General features: G+C 35.0%; 1 protein-coding gene across 1 annotated transcript; it reads left to right on the plus strand.

Moving 5' to 3' along the window:
- The first annotated feature begins 2824 nt into the window (after positions 1-2824).
- On the plus strand, positions 2825-10046 carry LOC114750985 (ultraviolet-B receptor UVR8-like). Its single transcript, XM_028939633.1, has 12 exons — positions 2825-3282; positions 3816-4002; positions 4682-4828; positions 5424-5505; positions 7480-7635; positions 7918-8091; positions 8493-8564; positions 8781-8852; positions 8976-9094; positions 9555-9643; positions 9741-9793; positions 9960-10046. Exons 1-12 carry the CDS (start codon positions 3186-3188, stop codon positions 10044-10046), a joined length of 1335 nt encoding a protein of 444 aa, XP_028795466.1. The 5' UTR covers positions 2825-3185.
- The last annotated feature ends 9497 nt before the right edge of the window (positions 10047-19543 follow it).

The following is a 19543-nucleotide window of genomic DNA, read 5'->3' on the forward strand; positions in this document are numbered from 1 at the left end:
TGTGCAGCGCATGACTCTAACCAACTTCTCACTCACTTCTGAGCTTGATTTCGGACATAGAAAAGTACCCAGGGTGTACAGCACAAATAAAAACTCGAATCTATGATCCTCCTCCCCTGAAACAATGTCTTTTAGTATTTTGCTGAATGACACTTTCCGATATTCATTTCTCAACTCCTGATATGTAGCATCACTCTCATCAACTTTAGTTTTCACGTCCTCCCCACCGTGACGGATTCCTAGCAGTTGCTCAACATCTTCTGCTCCTATTTCCTCTTATTTGCCCCTGATTATAAATCGATGCGTTGGCAGGTCATATGATCTCAGCATGGTCACAATGAGATCACGGGGTAGTCTCTTTAATCCAACCTTCAACAGCCTCTCGAAGCCCATCCTCTCAACCGTCTCCCTTAAGTCTTCATTATTGTTCACAAAGTGCAGTAATTTTCTTAATCCCTTCAGGGACACCCGGGTTAGAAATGATGGGACATGTTTCTTTTTCCCCTCTTCTCCCTTTTGTGGCCTTCTTTTCTTCACCTCCTCGGTGTACCTCATCTTCTCTTCAGCGGCCAGAGCTTTCCATGCATTTGATGCAGCATCTCTTTTTTGTTTGGCTGTCATGTCAGGGTCAGCTATTGTGGCCATAAACTCACTTCTGAATAACAACCAACCGTTGTGTGCCTTTTTTGATCCAGAGGCTCCTTCTGATGCCATCTTTCTCTTCCTGCAAAATATTCAACATACAATCCTTCACAACCACATTTACTAACTAACTATCACCTCTGTCAACAACCTATTCTGTAACCAACAGCCTTCTTACATCACCACCATTGACTTCTTATTTCGAAACATAAACTTGTAATTTCATATAAGCAAGTTGTTAATTTCTCAAAGTAAACTTGTTATTCTCAACTACTTCTCATGCTTGTTATTTCTCATCGTTAACTTGTCATTTACAATTATCAACTAGTTATTTTACATTATAAAGTTCTCCATTTGTCATAATCACCTTTCTTATTCCCAACTTCTTATTGTCATTTTTAAACTTGTCATTTCCTATTGTTAACTTGTTAGGAACCCATGGCAACCTTCTTATTCCCAACTGCTCAATAACTTGTTATTCATTATATTCAACTTGTTATTTTCTATTACCAACTTGTCAATTACACATTCTTATTTTGCATTATCAACTTGTCAATCCCCCTACTTCAATTTTGTCATTTTAAACGACACTATCACTTTAACATCTCTTCAGATCAATTAATAGTTAACCAATTCAATTTGCACTTTATCCATTCAAGTGTCGTCATTTCCCAAACTAATCTTGTCATCCTCCTAACTGATCTTCTCATTCCCTTCCCACCCAAACCCATTCGCCCATCTTCTTCCACATATAACCATTTTTCGCCAATCAGTCACAACATATTCAACAGAAAAAACATATATATACGTTCCTGCCCTAAACGCATTCCCTTCCCTCTCGTTAATGTATCACACAGGCAGCAACGAACACAAACAAACCAAAGCTTGAAACTTACCACCAGATTTTGTCGCTAAATGCCGCTGTTAACTTTGATAGCCACACACGACTGTCACGATGCCTCTACCTCCTCCCTTGCCTTTGATAATGCCGATAGATCACTACTCCAGCACGACTCCGTTCTCCTCTCCCACAGCAAATACACTCATCTCTCACACAATACTCCTCTCGCCGCAAAATGGAAACAAACTCTTGCGCACAAATAAACAGAGCAGACCGCAAAGAATGGCTGGGGGGATACAAAGGAAGTTATCGCACGTTTTGGGGGGGGGAGGAGAGCGCGGATAGGTTTTTTTTTCTTTTCAAATGAGTGAAGGGCATTTCAGCCATTTAACACACATTTCATAATAGCAAATTGGGACCGGGTCCTCTGCAGCAATTTCTCAAATTCAAGGTCCCTGATTGCCATTTTATATATTGGGGGTCTTTATTTGTAATTTCCCCTTAAAAATATATATTTTTTAAAATTAAGTAATGGAAGACATTATATAAAATTATTGAAAAAAATCTAACACACGCTGACAGGTCAACTGGTGCTGTACAGTCTCCTGGCATGAAATTTTCCGCTATTTAATTTTAAGTAAAAAAGACGTGAGTTCAGCTTGGAATAATCTCGCTACTAATATCTGCTTTCTAATTAAAAAAAATAATATACTCATATACGTTGGCAAAAACAAAACTCATAATAATTGACACTTCATACTCATACACTGATACACTAGCCCAAGTTTAATTTGCCAAACAAATACTACATATTTGATCTTTTAATTTTAGATAAAGTTTTATTTTAGTGTCTTAATTTTATAAACGATGTTTTTAGTTTTCTAATTCAAATATAATATTATTGACAAAAAAATTACTACTAGCATTAAAATTTTAAATATCTATAAAATATTCACAAATATTTTCATATTAAATTTAATACTTATAATAACTATGACTGATGAAAAAAATTATTTGAGATTTAAATCTTGTATTCCGAAGTTAACTGCAAATGGCGAGGCATTCATATAATTATAAATATGAGTATTTTACAAATTCAAAGGCAATTACATGAAATTAATTTGAAAATTACGAGTTATTCCCGTGTATAAATTTTGTTAAAAAAATTATATATTCATCAAAAGTTGTTGAAACAGGATGGGCCAAAAAAAAAAAAAGGTCGTTGAAACGGGTGAGTGCGGAGATGACGAAAAAAAGAAAACAAAAAGAAAAGGCGGTAAGAAGCAGAAGAAGCGTGTGGCGGGGAGAAGCTGAAAATTGACGAAGGGCGCCGAAATTAAACCCGACGCCGAAGCACATCCGATTCGCCGGCTGGAGTAAAATGTCCGAACTGATGGGCCCCTCTGCATTCAATGCCGTCGTTGATTCATCACCTGCCTCGCCACCCAATCCTTCTCTCTCTTCTCGATCTGTCTCTGCCTCTAAGCCTAGCCTTCTCCTTTGTGAAGAGGTTTTATTGCTCTTCTGAACTCTGTCTTTGCAACGTCCCATCCATTTCACTATTACTCATATCTGGCCACCTATTAATATCTTCATTCTGAGTTTTCTTCTGATCCCACCTAAATTCTATGCCTCTTCCTCTCTCCTCCCTCCTTCTGGCCTTCGCGAATTTCTCTTTGTCCTCATTCCTCAACCACTCAACATGATGGTGCAAGAGGAAGTCATGACTGATGTCACTGTTCCTCCTCGAACCGTGCTTTTGATATCCGCCGGTGCTAGCCATTCCGTTGCCCTACTCTGTAAGCGCCGACTTCTTACTTCTTTCTCCTCTTTAAACTAAGAATTTTATTGTACCTCCATGTGGGGGGGATCGTTTTGGAAGTTTATGAAAGCTGAAATCATTTTGACTGTTTGACATGACCCCAAAATTATGTTTTGGGGCATTGGCATTGACTCCAACTTCTGGATAGTGGCTTAACGAGGCGTTCATTGTTGCCTCTCCTGGGAATACCTTACTGTTTGGATAAGATAACCCACTTGATTTACCCACATCTCTGTTTTATAACCAATCAATTGCGGTAGATCAATTGTAGACAAGATTTCAAGTTTGTGCTTTGATTTCTCCTTGAGCAGCAGCAAGAGCCGAGAACTGCATTTGTTCTCAAAATTCAAAAAAATACGCTGTGAATATATCAGCCACAAAATAAACATCTGCTAGCTTCGTCATTCTTCCCTTTCTATTTTCATGACATCCTTGCTGTAAATGATTTGTAATTTTCTTCACTTGGGTCTTTGTTAAACTGACGGCTTGCTCATTGTCGATCCTTCACAGCTGGAAATGTTGTTTGCTCATGGGGACGGGGAGAGGATGGGCAATTGGGCCATGGTGATGCTGAGGATCGGCTTTTCCCTACACAACTGAGTTCATTGGATGGCCAAGAGATAGTATCTGTTACTTGCGGAGCTGACCATACGATTGCGTATTCAGAGTCCCGCACGGAAGTGTTTAGCTGGGGATGGTCTGCTCTCTATCTTTTAATTAGTTTTCTAAAACGTTGACCTTCTTAAAACAGAAAACTGACGTTCCCTAGAAATGCAATTTTTTTTACCCTTGGCTAGCGTGTGTTGTCATCAATTGTACTAAAAATGGAATCAAAACTAGTTTGACCGTGCAATGATTTATCAACTGCTGCAGCCCTATTGTGATACTTGCACTTTAATCAATCGTCAATAGTATGTATAGAATTGTCAGTAATATCTATCTAAAAATGAATATCACAAAGTTCATATTTTGGAAGAGAAGGATAGCATCCGAATTCCTAAAATGAAACATAGCTAGGAGATTTCTCAACACAAGGGCTGAAAAATGATATTGTTGGTTAACTGACTGACGGAGAAAGTTGCCATGCTTTAGGGCTCTCTGACCACTATGTACGAGGTGATTCCTGCATATGATAGGCAAAAGTCGAGTTTGATTTGTGTGGCACTGAAAAGTTGGACACATGCTGTCATATTGTATGAAAAGTCATAATATCAAGTGTTTGGGGGTTTCTTTTATCACTTGCAACTACTGAAAAACATTGGATCTCATCAAGAGGACTTCTTTCTTCTGTGGTTTATCTGTCAATTGGGTGACATCAGCACTGTTTGGTTTATATGAACAGTTGTAAGCAGCTTCTGCTTTTTCTAATTTTTCAGGGGTGACTTTGGAAGGTTGGGTCACGGTAATTCTAGTGACTTGTTCACTCCTCTTCCAATTAAAGCGTTGCAGGGTCTAAGGATAAAGCAAATTGCTTGTGGCGACAGCCATTGTTTGGCAGTTACCATGGAAGGCGAGGTGCAGAGGTGAGCAGTTCTTGCTTAAAATTTGGTCATTATTCATTTTTTGGTTCTAACCTCTTTACCAGTTTCAAGTTGTTTTTATTTGGTCAATAAAGTTTGAGTTGCATAATTAAGTGTATTGATTGAAACTGAAAATTACATCTCTGTGAGTTGCTTTGCAACATGAGCTGAATCTTATGATTCATGTTTTAAATTTCATCATCTCGTGTTTTTCTCCTCATCTGAATGGAAATTTTGACTAAAAACTGTGGAGGAAGAATCAAAGTTCTTCCGGTTCAGCTTATATTGGTGTCTATGCCCATCTCCAGCAACTCCTGTATTTTATTATTCTGTCCTTGTCTTCTGTCTCTTAGGAGAATTTTTTAAGGAACTATTTATGATTAGAACCTGTGAAGCAATACGCTTTATGGAACATTTGTCTTCTTTACCTCCATAGATAGAATTCCTTCTCCATTTTTTCTTGAATTTGATTTGAGAGCATATCAACCAAACTTTTGATTATTAAAGACAAATGTTTTCATCTATTGCTACAATTGTCGTCATATTTTACAATAATTCGCCTATTTGGAGGTTCTTGACTTTACTCTCCTTGTTGAAGTTGGGGGCGAAATCAGAATGGTCAACTTGGACTTGGCACCGCAGAAGACTCTCTTGTGCCACAAAAAATTCAAACATTTCAGGTACTGCTTTCAGTGTTATATGCGTAGAGTGCGTGTGTAATAAAACATTCAGTCGGTGAGCATCAATATACAATGTGAAGATGCATGCACTAGAGCCTTAGGGTGTGTTTGGATGACTTCAAACCGTGGTTTGGAAAAGTGATTCTGGAGAATAGATTCTGGAAAAAATAGATTCTGTGAAGAATAGATTTTGTAAAAAAGTGATTCTGAGAAGTGAGAGTGTTGGATAGTTGTTATCAGAAGCACTTTTTATATATACAAATTACTAAAAAAAAGACATAAGTTAATATGATAATTACAGAAAAAATAGATTTTATGATATATTTTAATTTGAAGAAATAAAATTGTTAATAATATGTTTTTTACCAACATAATTAATAATACATAAGATAATATAATTAATAAATAATTAATGTCTATATATATTTATAAAATATAAGATTAAATATATTTATAAAAAAAATATGTTTATAAAAAAAATAACAAGATACATATCATATAGGCCCTCACACTCTCCCTTTTTTCTCCAAAAGCAAAAAAATTTTGCTTTTTCCAAAACCATGGTTTTGGAGTCAAAACCATGGTTTTGACCCAAAACCATGGTTTTGGTTTTTGGAGAGGCTGTTTGGGTAACATTTTCCCCAAACCATGGTTTGGGTCCCCAAACCATGGTTTGGGGTGCTATCCAAACAGAGCCTTAATACACTAAGGATCTGTTTGGATTGGCGGTGAAAAAAGCAGTTATTTCTAATATGACTTTTAGAAAAGTAAGATCAGGTAAAAGTTAAATTGAATAAGGTGAATTGTGTTTGGATTGGATTTTAAAAAAGTTAGTTTGTAAAAGTGAGATTGGTAAAAGGTTGTTTGGATTATGATTGAGTAAAAGTAAGTTTGTTTGAGTAAAAGAAATGGGACCCACATTTTGTCTTTCTCTCTCCACTTTTCCAACTCTCTAAGCTATAATTTTTAGCTTTTGGCTTAAGTATGTGATTTTGGCATAAGCTCTTAATTTTTTAAGTTCTTCCAAACACACTCAAACACATTAAAAGCCAAAAGCCACTTAAACGTGGCTCCGAACAGGCACTAAATTGCTCACGTCCACCTCTTTCCAAGTCAACATAAAAGATTACCTCTTTATTTTGATTAATGTTTATGCCTTTCAAGAGCTTAATCAGTGATGAACTGTTTTTAATGACTGTTTATTTTTAGCATGGAGTGGTTTCAATGGTTTAATAGTCACAGTTAACCATTTTTAACCATATTTTTTACCCTACCAGAACATATTGAATGGTTTCTTAGACGTGAATAATAATGTTCTAGGCAGTTGGCATGCCTCATGCTGCATAGTGAGAAAATTAGTACCTGATTTGCACTGTTAATGATAAAGGTGCAATATAGAATTATAGAGGTGGAAGTTATTCAGCCTGTAAACAATATGACCATTTAGTAGATGGTGTTTTGTTGTGTTGTCTCACACCTGAGCTTATAAAACGTAAACAAGTGGCTCTTATCTGTATTGACTCAGATATGAGTTTGCTATCCTCAGAAAAACAATATCCAGAAAAGGGATTGCAAGGTGAAATAGGTTTGTTAATATCATTTTATTCTTGCGTTTATTTGGTAGTAAGCAGAAGTATGCATTCAACAACTTATTGCAGGCAACAGCAGTTTTGATGTCAGCATCTTCTCCATCCTTCAAGCCGGCTTTTTTTCTTTCTCTATTGAGTAGAAACCACTGGATTGAATTTTTCACTGGGATTATGTCTAACTTGTCAACTACCCTCCAGCAAAAGCATTAGTGGATGTTGCACATTTTGTAAGCAGTGCTGATAACGAGGAAAACAACAACAATAATAAAACTTTTGTTGAGCGAAAATTTTTGAAAGATCTTAATATCTGCACCTTCTATCTCATTTCTCAGCAGAAAATTGTGGATATTTATACACACAAGTGTGAAATTTTTCATTGTTGTAGGGAGTACCTATCAAAATGGTTGCTGCTGGTGCGGAACATAGTGTAGCGGTCACTGAACATGGGGAACTATTTGGATGGGGTTGGGGACGATATGGAAACTTGGGATTGGGAGACAGATTTGATCGTTTGTTGCCTGAAAAAGTTTCTTCTGTTCATGTATGTCCTCACATCATCTCATCCTTCCAGATTAGACTATGATGATTGTGGCCATATTTTGAATGATACATGATTTTATCCAGTGCTTGATTCCTGATAACGTTTTACTCGCAATGTGAAACAGAAGATGACGTATTTCAAGGCTTCTTAACAGTGTTTTGTAGGTTGACTTGAAAAGTATTTAGCATGCCTCCATACTAGTAGATGGAAAATATTGCTCTATACAGTACTTATTTTTGTCCCTAATTGCCCATTGCTTGTCTTTCTGTTTGAAAGTTGCAGGGTGACAAGATGGTCATCGTTGCTTGTGGTTGGCGGCACACAATATCTGTTTCTTCTTCTGGAGGACTGTACACATATGGGTGGAGTAAATATGGCCAACTAGGACACGGTGATTTTGAGGACCACCTCGTGCCCCACAAGCTTCAGGCCTTGAGCGATAAATTTATTTCTCAGGTTGCCCCTAGACCATGTTCCCACGTATTATCCTTTTTGGGATTTTCTTACTTCATGGAAATTTAAGTGGTTCGAAAGATCTGAGTTCTCTATCATCAAAAAAAGAAAAAAAAAAAGCCATCTAAGTTCTCCTCACTCCTCTTTAGTTGGTCCTCTGTTCCCTGAGTCCCAATTAGAAGCCGGATTTGTTTGGAATGGAGTACACTGCGGCTAAGTCTCATCTAGTAAATAACAGCTTCATTGTGTGGTGTCACACTAATTCAGATTATATTCCTCTATTCTTTTAAAAGAGAAATTGATCAAACAGAATCTTCTGCAATTGTAGGAGCAATATTTTTGGTGTTTGGCATTTTGATTATAGTTGGTTGCCTGTTATGAAATTTTTTCCCAAATTCTTTCAGATATCAGGTGGTTGGAGGCACAGTATGGCGATAACATCTGGTGGACAACTTTATGGCTGGGGTTGGAATAAGGTTGGTGACAACATTTTATTCTTCTCCTATTTTGCTATATTTTGTATTATACTTGTTGCTTTAATAATAATTGGCAACTTATCAGGGCAGAGATGGCATAATATAAACGATACTCCTTTCCTAAGAAAGTAGTTCCAAGTGTTGTATTCCCTCGTACACTATGACACATATTTCATTTGTCGATGTTTTTGACTTTTTGCATTTCTCTAAATGCAGTTTGGACAGGTGGGAGTGGGTGACAATGTTGATCATTGCTCTCCTGTACCAGTGGAATTTCCCCCTGACCAGGTACTTTCTTGAGACTGCAACGCCCTGCCTCCCTGCCCTACGCCAAAGTAATAAAAAATGGGTGTAAAAAACCTTGATGCATATATTTTTTTTTTCTCTTTTTATTTTTGTTTGTCTTGGCAGAAAGTAGTTCAGATCTCATGCGGATGGAGACACACTGTTGCTGTTACTGATAGACGAAATGTATATTCTTGGGGAAGAGGCACAAATGGACAACTTGGACATGGCGAAACTGTTGACCGGTAATTGCGTGTGTACCTGAATAATTTTGTTGAGACCATCGAATTGTCTATAGTAGGCAATTTGCAAGCTCCTCTTGCTTCGGTTTTAAAAGGAACTGTTTGAAGCAATTGATTTATGATGGTGTAATTAATTGGTTCACAAAGTTCCTTTATCCTGTGCACACTTGAATGATTAGATTTTTCAAATCAATTAGGAAGAGGCTCCTTGATGTTCACTGATGCCCTTAATCTGTTGAGACTTATAAAGGGTCATGAAATCCTTGATGATCGACGTTGACCTTGTGTAGCTACCATCTTGGCGTTTCCTACTTAATGAAATCCTTGCTTTTAGTTAACATGGTTGGATATTTTGATGCAGTGAAATAATGATTCTTTGTACGTTTAGCCCTATAAGCATTGGAGATTATATTGCATCTCGTCATTAATCCTGAGTTATGAATGTCATCTTCGGAATTTGCAGGAATGTACCTAAAATTATTGAGCTCTTGAGTGTTGATGGGTCTTGTGGGCAACTTATAGAATCATCCTCAAAGGCTGACCCGTTATCTGGTGCGTTGTTCATTGCGTCACTTTTTACAATAATTAATTTTGACCTTTGTCATTTTACTGTTTTTCAAATCAATCTGCATTATGGTGGGCTGTACAGGGAGAACTTGGGTCTCACCATCAGAGAGATATGCAGTTGTTCCGGATGAAACTGTGAGTTTCTTGTGTTGGTATTCAAATATACTGTAGTTCAGGGCAAGCTAGAATATATTTAGATTTTTCGCTTAGTTCAGGAAAATGTGAGCCTTAAAATGACTTTTTGTATCACGAGAAGATCAGAAAGCAGATAAAATTGCTGCTGACTTTTATGATTTGGTAGGTTTCTGGACAAACTGGTGGTTCAGGGAGGAGCGATGGGCTTGATGCAAGCGTCCCTGAAACTGACGCCAAACGGGTTCGACATTAGTGCTAAATTTTCAACAGATGAGGAGAATGTATTGTGCAGCTCTACTTCCCACACCACTCCATGAGAATCATCATATGCCACTAAGTACTAGATATTTAGCTTTGATGATGAACCATGATGGTTGTAAATTGAAGCCATGCTTTAATGAATGTTGCGTTTGGTCTTCTTCTTCTGTGTCTAGTTATTAGGGAATACTACATTTAGCTTAGCTTGGTTTAATCTACTTTTCAATGTGTTATTAGGATGATGTGTTTTGCTTGGTCATTGCACTGGATTTATTTGGGAGACTCCCACTCAAGTCGAAGGCATGACCAATTAGCCGTGAATCCGCTGCCTTAACTTCATTGAGAATGATCTTTATATTATGTTGGGATTGATGGGGATTCGGGTTTGGGACTGAATCCATTATTCAGATACATATAGAATTATGGATTTGGATCAAATCCAAATCTCAAAAAATAAAGCTAACCTTAATTAGATTTACCATATGTTTGGATATTCTCAGAAGTATTTTTTAAAAACGTTTTTCTGCAAATTGAAACAAATTTTTTCACGTATTTACTTCGCATATCATAAAATTACTTCTAAAACTATAATTTGGTTTCTATTCAAATACTCTCAAAAACATTTTTCTTCTGCCTTATTTGGGCATATTCTATGAAGCCCTGTTAAAGAAAAAGGTAAAAGGCAACCAAAAAAAAATTCAAATTATGAAAGGAAAAAAATTAAAATCCCTTTTCATTTTACGAAGTTGGATGGATTGTTGGTAAGATCAGGAAAAGTGGAAATTTGCATTTATATTACGACTTGAAACTTTAGCTTATGGCTACTGTGGGTTAGTGTTTGCTTGGAGCTATTTAAAGTTAAAACAAAATTGCTCTTATCTACTTATCTCATTTATTTTATTATAAATATATAGCTCCAGTGCTACTGCCAACGTAAAAATCTCGTAATGAAGTAATATGTAAAGCCTGTTTTACTCCGATGATTCTTTTGGAGCGATATCTGACTTTTTGTAAGATAACCCAAAAAAAAAAAAAACCTAATGAGTCTACTTTGAGTTTTTAGGACTACTGAAAAATTGTAATGGTTAATTTGATTAATTACTAAATAAAGTTGTTATCAAGTGATCAAACAATACCATCAATTAAACCAAAAAAAAAAAACAGAGCAAGGAATAAGGAACAAGATTCTCACTTTTATAAATCAGGTTGGTTAGCATGACAGATTGGCAAACTTTTGACTTTTGCTCAGTGGACTTGCATTAGGATTTCAAGTTATGCCAAGAAGAACGGGCAAAGTGACAATCATGCATCTCAAAAAGAATCATCTTAATTTTTGCCTTCATCATTGATTCTTTAAAAAAAAAAAGTATGAGAATCATCATTAAAAAAACTTCTTCCCTCTTAGATTTATCATCATGATCGATCTCTATAATATCACGATGCAATCTCAAGGCTACAAAAATATAACCTCTAATAAATTATAGATGTTTTTAAATTTATGCAAAAGATTGTATATATTTTTCAAAAAGCAGAAAATTCTTCTGAATTTTATGAAAAGCATATGAATTTTTATATTTTAAAATGCATTAAAACCATTTGAAAATAAAAATAACTTTGTGTAATTTACTCATTGTTTTAATAATCCCTTTTCCAAACATGGTTTAATAATTTTGCTGAGTAAGACTGTTGATGGAACATGAAATGTCTCCCAACACCTAATGATGGAAAATGACGAATCAATAATGATTGATCACCCAATATTTCCCCCAACAAATCACCCGATCTTTTTTTAACCCTTTTTGTAATACTACTTTCAGTTCTAATTATAGGATTTCGTTATAAATTACAAATAAAGTTTTATGATTAGGACTGGATAGTATTATCAGATTCTACTTATCCTAAATTAACATTTTTGTTGAATAATAAAGCTTTTAAAAATCAACTTGAATTGATGTAAGTGATGAAGGTTCTCCTTTTTTCAAACAAGTGATTGAAAATTTAATTCCTAGCTTTGTTGGGGGTTTATCTTTTACTCTTATTTAGTAGCTGGAAAACTTTTACTCTTTTTATCTTAATAAAAATTAGTTTTTTCAACACTTATAGGTATTCTTTTTTTTTTTTAAGAACACAAAAAATTTCATAAGCTGTTATAATCCATATTTCGACAGGGAGCTACTATCTCTGGACCTAATTATAAGAGTTAGTTGACTAATTTAAGGAGATTAAGAAAATAAGTTGAGTTAGTTATTTGTCCTAAATAGGTGTTATCTTTGCTAAAATATCCTACTAATCAAGTATATTGGCTATAATTACTATTGTTAGAAAGACTACTTGGAAAAAATATATAAAATATGAGAGACAAAGTGGATTGGGGTCTTATATTATGACCAAAATAAAAGTCAAACATAGTCTAATATTAAGGACCGGAGGTAGCATATTGATTACTATGATATTGATTACCATATATTTTTTTTTTCCTAAATTGGTTTGATTCTTATTATAATTTTTTTAAAAAAGAAATTAAGCTCCTACCATAATTAACAAATACGAGAGATCTTGGTCCTACAAGACTAAAGACAATTTTACTAATGATGACAGATTAAATTAAATGGCCTAATTGACAAGATTTTTAAAAACTGGATTGGATTTGCCGGTTTGATTGGTTGAATCAAAATTAGGAATTGGTTTAACTTGAGTCAGTGCAAAGCCATAGTTTTATGCATTTATTTTTTTTTTCATTTTTCTTAATGTTAAAAATTTAATCATGTTTCTAAACTATAGTTTATGCATATATTCACCTTGTAAGCATTGAAAAAATGCAGAAAAATATGTATATCTATTACAAAACTATAAATTTTAAAATAACTATGTCCGTTGTATAAGTACTCCTCTGGTCCTAAATATAAGACCAATTTTGTAGTCTAATTACACTACAAAATTGGTCTTATATTTAGGACCAAAGGAGTAGTATTACGTATAATAATGATTTCTTTTTTATTTTAAATTATAAAATATTTATTAATTTTCTTAAGTTACATATTTAAAAATCAATAATACTCTGTACACCAAAAAAAAAATCAATAATACTCTTTTTTCTAAATTGAGAGAGTATAACCTCTCATCTTGTCGCCTTCCAATTTTATATATTAATAAAATATTTATTGATAAAAAATAGATTTATTTAAGCAATCCTATAAGTTTAATTTTGTAAAATAGTATTTATAAAACACTGTGACTTTTAATGTCATTTTTAACATGTAAAATTAAAATATAGTATTAACTTAAACATGGTAAATCTGATCACAATTCAACCATTGACCCTTAAATTATTGTTTTACCCAATTCGATAGCGATTTTTGAAACCTTACTAATTAAGTATATGCTCAATAATACAATGCCCTAATGTGAATTGCGAAGCGTGCTGGTAACATTGAGACTTCATATTATTTAATTTTGTTTGCTGATGCTGGCCAATTTTCCTGTAGTAATATTATAGTATCCCAAGATAAGTTTTTTCTTGTATATTTTTAATCTAAGTTTCTTCTTATTTCCCACGCTATAAAATATATTTATTATTTTTGTTATGAATAAAAATATATTCAAATGAAGCTACTTACTTTCTCCACATTAATATATTGATCCATCTTTGAATGAAAATTCCTTATTTAAAATCTACAGTTAAAATGTACTCCCTTCTGCTCAAAATATTCAGAATATAAGATAAACTTTAAGAAAAATGACAAATAAAAAAGTAGAATATATGATATTCCAATTTAAGAAGTTAAGAAAATGTAATGACAGAGAGGGAAGTCTTTCCCAAATTGAAATTTTGAAATTCAATGAAATAACAAAAATGTCTTTGGTCATTTTTTTTTAAAAAGAGCTTAGCCCTCACCAGTGGTTGGCCCTCAACGGCGGTGGCCACCGGCTGCCATGTGGTAGTTGACGGTAGTTTTTTTTTGTCATAGCTTTTTTGGGCTATGTGAGAATATTGTATGAAAGTGGTGGGGTGAGATTTGATCCTACTACCTCTTGGTCATAAATAACACGTACATTAATTAAAATAGCAAGAAATATCACGTACATTAATTAAAAATGATAATAATTTATTTGAAAATAACACATACAGGAAAAGCTAATTAATGTACAACTATTTCTTGCTATTTTAATTAATGTATGTGTTATTTCTTGTTATGCATCAGCAAAGTTGTTTTGTTGATATCAAATTATATTTGTTATTTTTCAATTAAGACTTTCATCCCCAGATAAATTGTTGTCACCGGCTGTGGAATTACAATAAAGAGTCAACTTATATTTTTGTTTGCATTATAAAGTTAATAAGTATTTGATGGTCCAATGGTCATCTTTTAATTTTGTTGGCCAAAATCACTAAGAGGTAGTGAGATCAAATCCCACCCCTACTACTTTCATACAATATTCTCATAGCAAAAAAAAAAGTTGTGACAAAAAAATGCTGGCAACCGGCCACAGGTGAGGGCTGAGCCCTTTTTTTTTTTTTTAAAAAAAAGACTAAGGGCATTTTTATCATTTTCACTAAATTTTAAAATTCTAATTTGGGAAGGACTTTCCTCTCTATCATTATATTTTCTTAGCTTCCCCAATTGGAATGTCATATATTCCACCTTCTTTATCTCTCATTTCCCCTAAATTTTATATATTTATATTTATCAAGAAATTAGTTTAAAATTAGCTTAAAACAATAAATACATAAGACACCTATTTTTTTTCTTTTCATATATGCTCTTATTAATGAAGAGAATAAGTAAAGATGTAATACATGAATAAAAGATAAAAGAGAATATAAATTAGGGTTAAAGTTAAAAAAAACTCGTTAAATGATTAGACAAAATTTAATGTTATTGTATAAAAAAAACTAAGCTGCTCCAACAAAATTTATCTTATATTTTGATTTTGTGGGAGCAATGGCTAAAGAATTTTTTTGGAAAGATGAGTATGCGTTGGTACGAGCTATGCAAGCTTTGAGGAGTCTTTTTTTTCTTTCAATACTTTTTGTTATGTTTGTAAAGCTAATTAGTTCATTTAGAATCATGCTTTGCGTTGTCCAAGAAAACAATTTAGAATCACGCTTGAATAGTTGGTTTTAAAAGTGACACCCTTGTGGTTTGGCCAAAAAAAAAAAAAACAAGTGACACCCTTGTGCACCAAAAAGAAAAATAAAATAACAGTGCAAAAAATTTAAAAATTTTCAGCAAAAAATTTAAAAATCTAAAGGAAAAATTGATCAAAAGCATTTGGCTAGAAAATTAATTGGACACTAGCATCTGAAATTTTTTAAGAACATTGTACAACTTATTTCAACTATGTGCAAGAAAAAAATATTTACACATAAATAAAATTATATTGTACCGAGTTATAAAAGAGCTGTATTCGCTGAAAATGAATTATATCATTGAAAATCCTAGATCCTTAGATGTTTTTACACAGTTAATTTTCTTAACAGGAAGTTTTGACTAATTTTTTCTAATGCAAATGTTGAAGATTTAAAAATTAATGGGTTTTTTTTTTATTACCTGAAACCATAGTTAAGATTTAAAGATACTTACCGTGCATGCGGTAAGACTCAGATCCGAAAAAAAAATTTGAGACAAAATAAAGGAGAAAGAAGCTTAAAGTGTTGCGCATGTTCTGGCCTTTGCATGTCATTTAAAAATAATCTTACATTTCCTTTGTCTGAAATATAAAAATTCAAATTTCATTTCAATAGTCTGAGGAATTTAAATAAGCTTTTTTTTTTTTTTAAAGAACGAAAATTCTCTAATAAGTAATAACAGCCAGCCAAGACAAAAGCCAAGGACAATGAGGGAGGTAGGAGCAAGGCCTTGGGGAAAATAATTTTTTTATTTTATTTTAAAATTTCTGAATGGTTCAGGCTTCTCAATTTTCTCGTGTCTTCTCAGTCCATCGCAAGGCTTGAACCCCAGGCTCTTCCTCCTACGCTGCCACCGAGATCTCTGCTTCTTCTCTTCCCAGTGATTGATCTCTCTCCTATTGCTGAATTTATTTAGCGCTATACTCCCTGGTAGATCCTCTCTTGATATCTTATTTTCCCAAAATTTTTGCGTTTAGGAAACCCCAAATTCGCCGGAATTATTAGTAATCATAATGAACGATCTCGACGGTCTCTTAGCTGCCGATTTCGGTTCAAACCGCAGGGCAAAGCGGCCCCAATGGCTGCATCCAAAGGATCTTCGAATGCCCCCAATAGTAGAAGCCTTAACTTCGATTGGGGATCCCGCGGTGCATCCCGATCCACTGGTAGCTTTGATTCTTTCGGTGGTAATTTATGGATGATGGTGATTCGCCGTTTAGATCATCGGGTAATCAGAAGAATCAAGATACTAGTGGTTTCGATGATCTGTTGGGGGGCTCTGCGAGATACTCGAGCAAATCGGAGAGTCGCGGAGCTGATGCGTCGTTCAATTTAGATTCCATGTATCCTGGTCCAGCGATTTTGGTTCCAAGTCTATGAACCCCCCCCTGTGTATGACAAACCTGTCTATGACGATGACATTTTCGTCGGCGTCCCGGGATTAAAAAGCTCGTCTACAGCTAATTATGATGATGTTTTTGCATCGTTCTCGGCCCCGAAAGAAGAGTAGCGCATTGGATGATCTTCTGGGTGGGTTCGGTCAGTCTAGGCATGATGAGAAGAGATCGGAGAAGGATACAAAAATAATCAAGATTTTGACGGTTTGATTCCTGGATTTGATGGAAGTGGAATCCATAGTGAAAGGTACGGTAACAACTTTATTCTTCAGTTACTGAGATGAGATTCTATGTTCATTAGCATGTTGATATATCGGCCTGAAAATGTAAAATATTCGTGTTACCATGTGCTCGTCTGTCTGTCTATTGCCGTTAAAAGCGTACATTAAGCTGTATTTTAGATACATAATTCTACTTAGTGATCAAGTATGCCGTGAATTTGTTGCTTTTTAGCGTGTACCCATTCAGTCCAGTGTCTCAGAGAACCAAATGCCAAAAGATCGTCATTCTAATTTTCAGAGGCATACACAGAAAAAAAGAATAAAAAAAAACCAATTAATCCACTGGAATTGTTAAATTCTTCTGATGGAAGCTTTTACATGCGAAAATTTCTTTCTATCCGATGATATGTTAATATTGTCAATTGTGCATAATAATAACAGATTTTCTTAATGCTTTTGATGAGATATTAATCCTTAAAAACAGTTGGGGAAGGAAGTTTTTCTGTAGTAACGTCTTTATCATGATTCATTTCATTCATTCATGTTTCCAACTGGATGGTTTGCAGTCCTTCCTGAAATGTTTGACGATCATGTATTACATTGAGGTTACTTAATAGCAGCTTCTCCTCATGAAGGCTCTTAGAGCATTCTTCTATATTTATCCCCTTGAATATGAAAATCCACCGCTATGCATGCTGAACATGTTGAAATTCTTTGTCTGCTAGTTATTACTGCAATTCGATGAGGAATTAGGATCCCTAAATTTGATTTATCAATGTCTCAAGGGATTTACAATTTTTTACTGATTATGTGTTTATTATGCCTGTCTGAAGTTTTAGTTGTTTGGATTTTGTTACTTGAAGGTCGTTAAACTGGAATAGGCCCATGGGGCTGCTCTATGGGACCTTGTTTTGCTGACTATATGACCCTCTTCTGTGAAGTGTGAACATTCTGTTTGGGAGTGAGATATTTACTTTGGGTGATTCTAGGAGCTCACTGTTTTAATCACGCAATTAATGTTGATATATTTTGAAGTTATATGTGTACATGCATATGGATTTTTACGTTATATGTGGTCGAATATAATGTCTGCACAACTTTGATCTTTGCCATGATCTATCCGGCAGATATTTGAATCAAAGAGCCCTAAATAACTTGGAATAAAGACATCACGATTCACCCTTGTATTTATGATTATGTGATTAACTGAAAGTAGTGCTGTAAGTGCAAGTTATTTGGATGCTTATGATGTTATTGCTTTGACGTTGCCAAGAGTGGACAGGATGATAGTAAAATACCATTAAAAGGAATGGCTTTGTTGGTGGCTTCTGAAATGAGAATATCATAATCTCTTTTCTTTCTTCAACATAATAAGGAACTCCTCATCTAGGAAAACTGGTTACATTTTTATTTGATATATGTGATATAACTTATATCAAACACTCGAGAATATCTTTCTTCAATTTTGTTTACCATTAATAAGTGCAATGCCATGTATCAATTCGGACTGAAAAGGCTGAATTTATGCAGAAGTAAAACCTGCAGTGCCATGTTTAAGTTGAATAAATTGTTAAATACAGGTAACATTTATCGCTACCCCCACCCCCACTGTTTTGATGACTGTTTGTTGTGGTTGTTATGAATTTTGTATTTTAACATATTGATTGACATATCACCATAACTTTTATGCGTTGCCCTATTCACAGGCCTGCTCCTGATATTGGTTTCTCCTCAGAGCAAACTACCACGGAATCTAAAACAACCTCCAGTGTGACAGATGATCCTTTCAAAGTATTTGAATCAGCTTCAACCCCCAATGGAGTCTGCAGGCCACTTTACTGATCCTTTGGAAGAAATTGGTAAATTTAGTAGTTCCAGAAGCCACAAAATGATAGTTCTTCAAATTCTAATGGCAGAGTATATGATGATATTGATCCCTTCGATGGGCTTGAAAATCAGTGCCTGCATTCTCATCACAGAGAAATAACAGAAAGATACCAGTCCTCCAAAGACTAATGCAAGCTCAAGTTGGGCTGGAGACAAAGAACCAGATGAGAAGTCTTCTGTGAAGAGTCCTGAGAGACACTCACAAAACAAGTTTCCTGTTGGCCATGATTGGGGATTTCCACAGACACCCTTTGATGGGCCTACATATTCATCATCTGATTCTAGTAAACCAGTTGGCCAACGGGCTTCTCCCTTCATATGATAATGATGGTTTTAAAGAGGCCAATATTCAGACGGACACTTCTCCAAAATTTGAAGAAAATTTGGAATCATTTAATGATGTGTGGCTGACAGTATCTGAGATTCCTCTTTTTACACAACCAACGGCTGCTGCTCCCCCACCTTCAAGACCTCCTCCTCCAAGACCTGTACAGTTCTAAATCAGGATCTGCCAATGCTAGAAGGAAAGCTAGTGAATTTTCATCTTTTCCTAGTTCCACTGGATTCTCCCAGGGTCCCAAGTCTTCTGCTGCAGCAAGAGTTTCCTCTACACCTCCGTTTGATGAACATGAGGATTTTGCTGCAGACGGGACTTATAATTATGATGATGAGCATGAAGGTGGTGTTCCTGATGAAGAATTAGAGATGAATTCAGCTGCTGCTGCTATGAAGGAGGCTATGGATAGGGCTGAAGCCAAATTCAGGCATGCAAAGGAAGTTAGGGAGAGAGAGAGTACCAGGCTGCCAGAAGCAGAGAAGCTGGGCCATTTGGAGAGATGAGAGAGCTGTGCAGGAA

Source organism: Neltuma alba, unplaced genomic scaffold (assembly GCF_004799145.2).
Source record: "Neltuma alba isolate B1F8T4 unplaced genomic scaffold, ASM479914v2 tig00006722_pilon, whole genome shotgun sequence".
NCBI classification, from domain to species: domain Eukaryota; kingdom Viridiplantae; phylum Streptophyta; class Magnoliopsida; order Fabales; family Fabaceae; genus Neltuma; species Neltuma alba.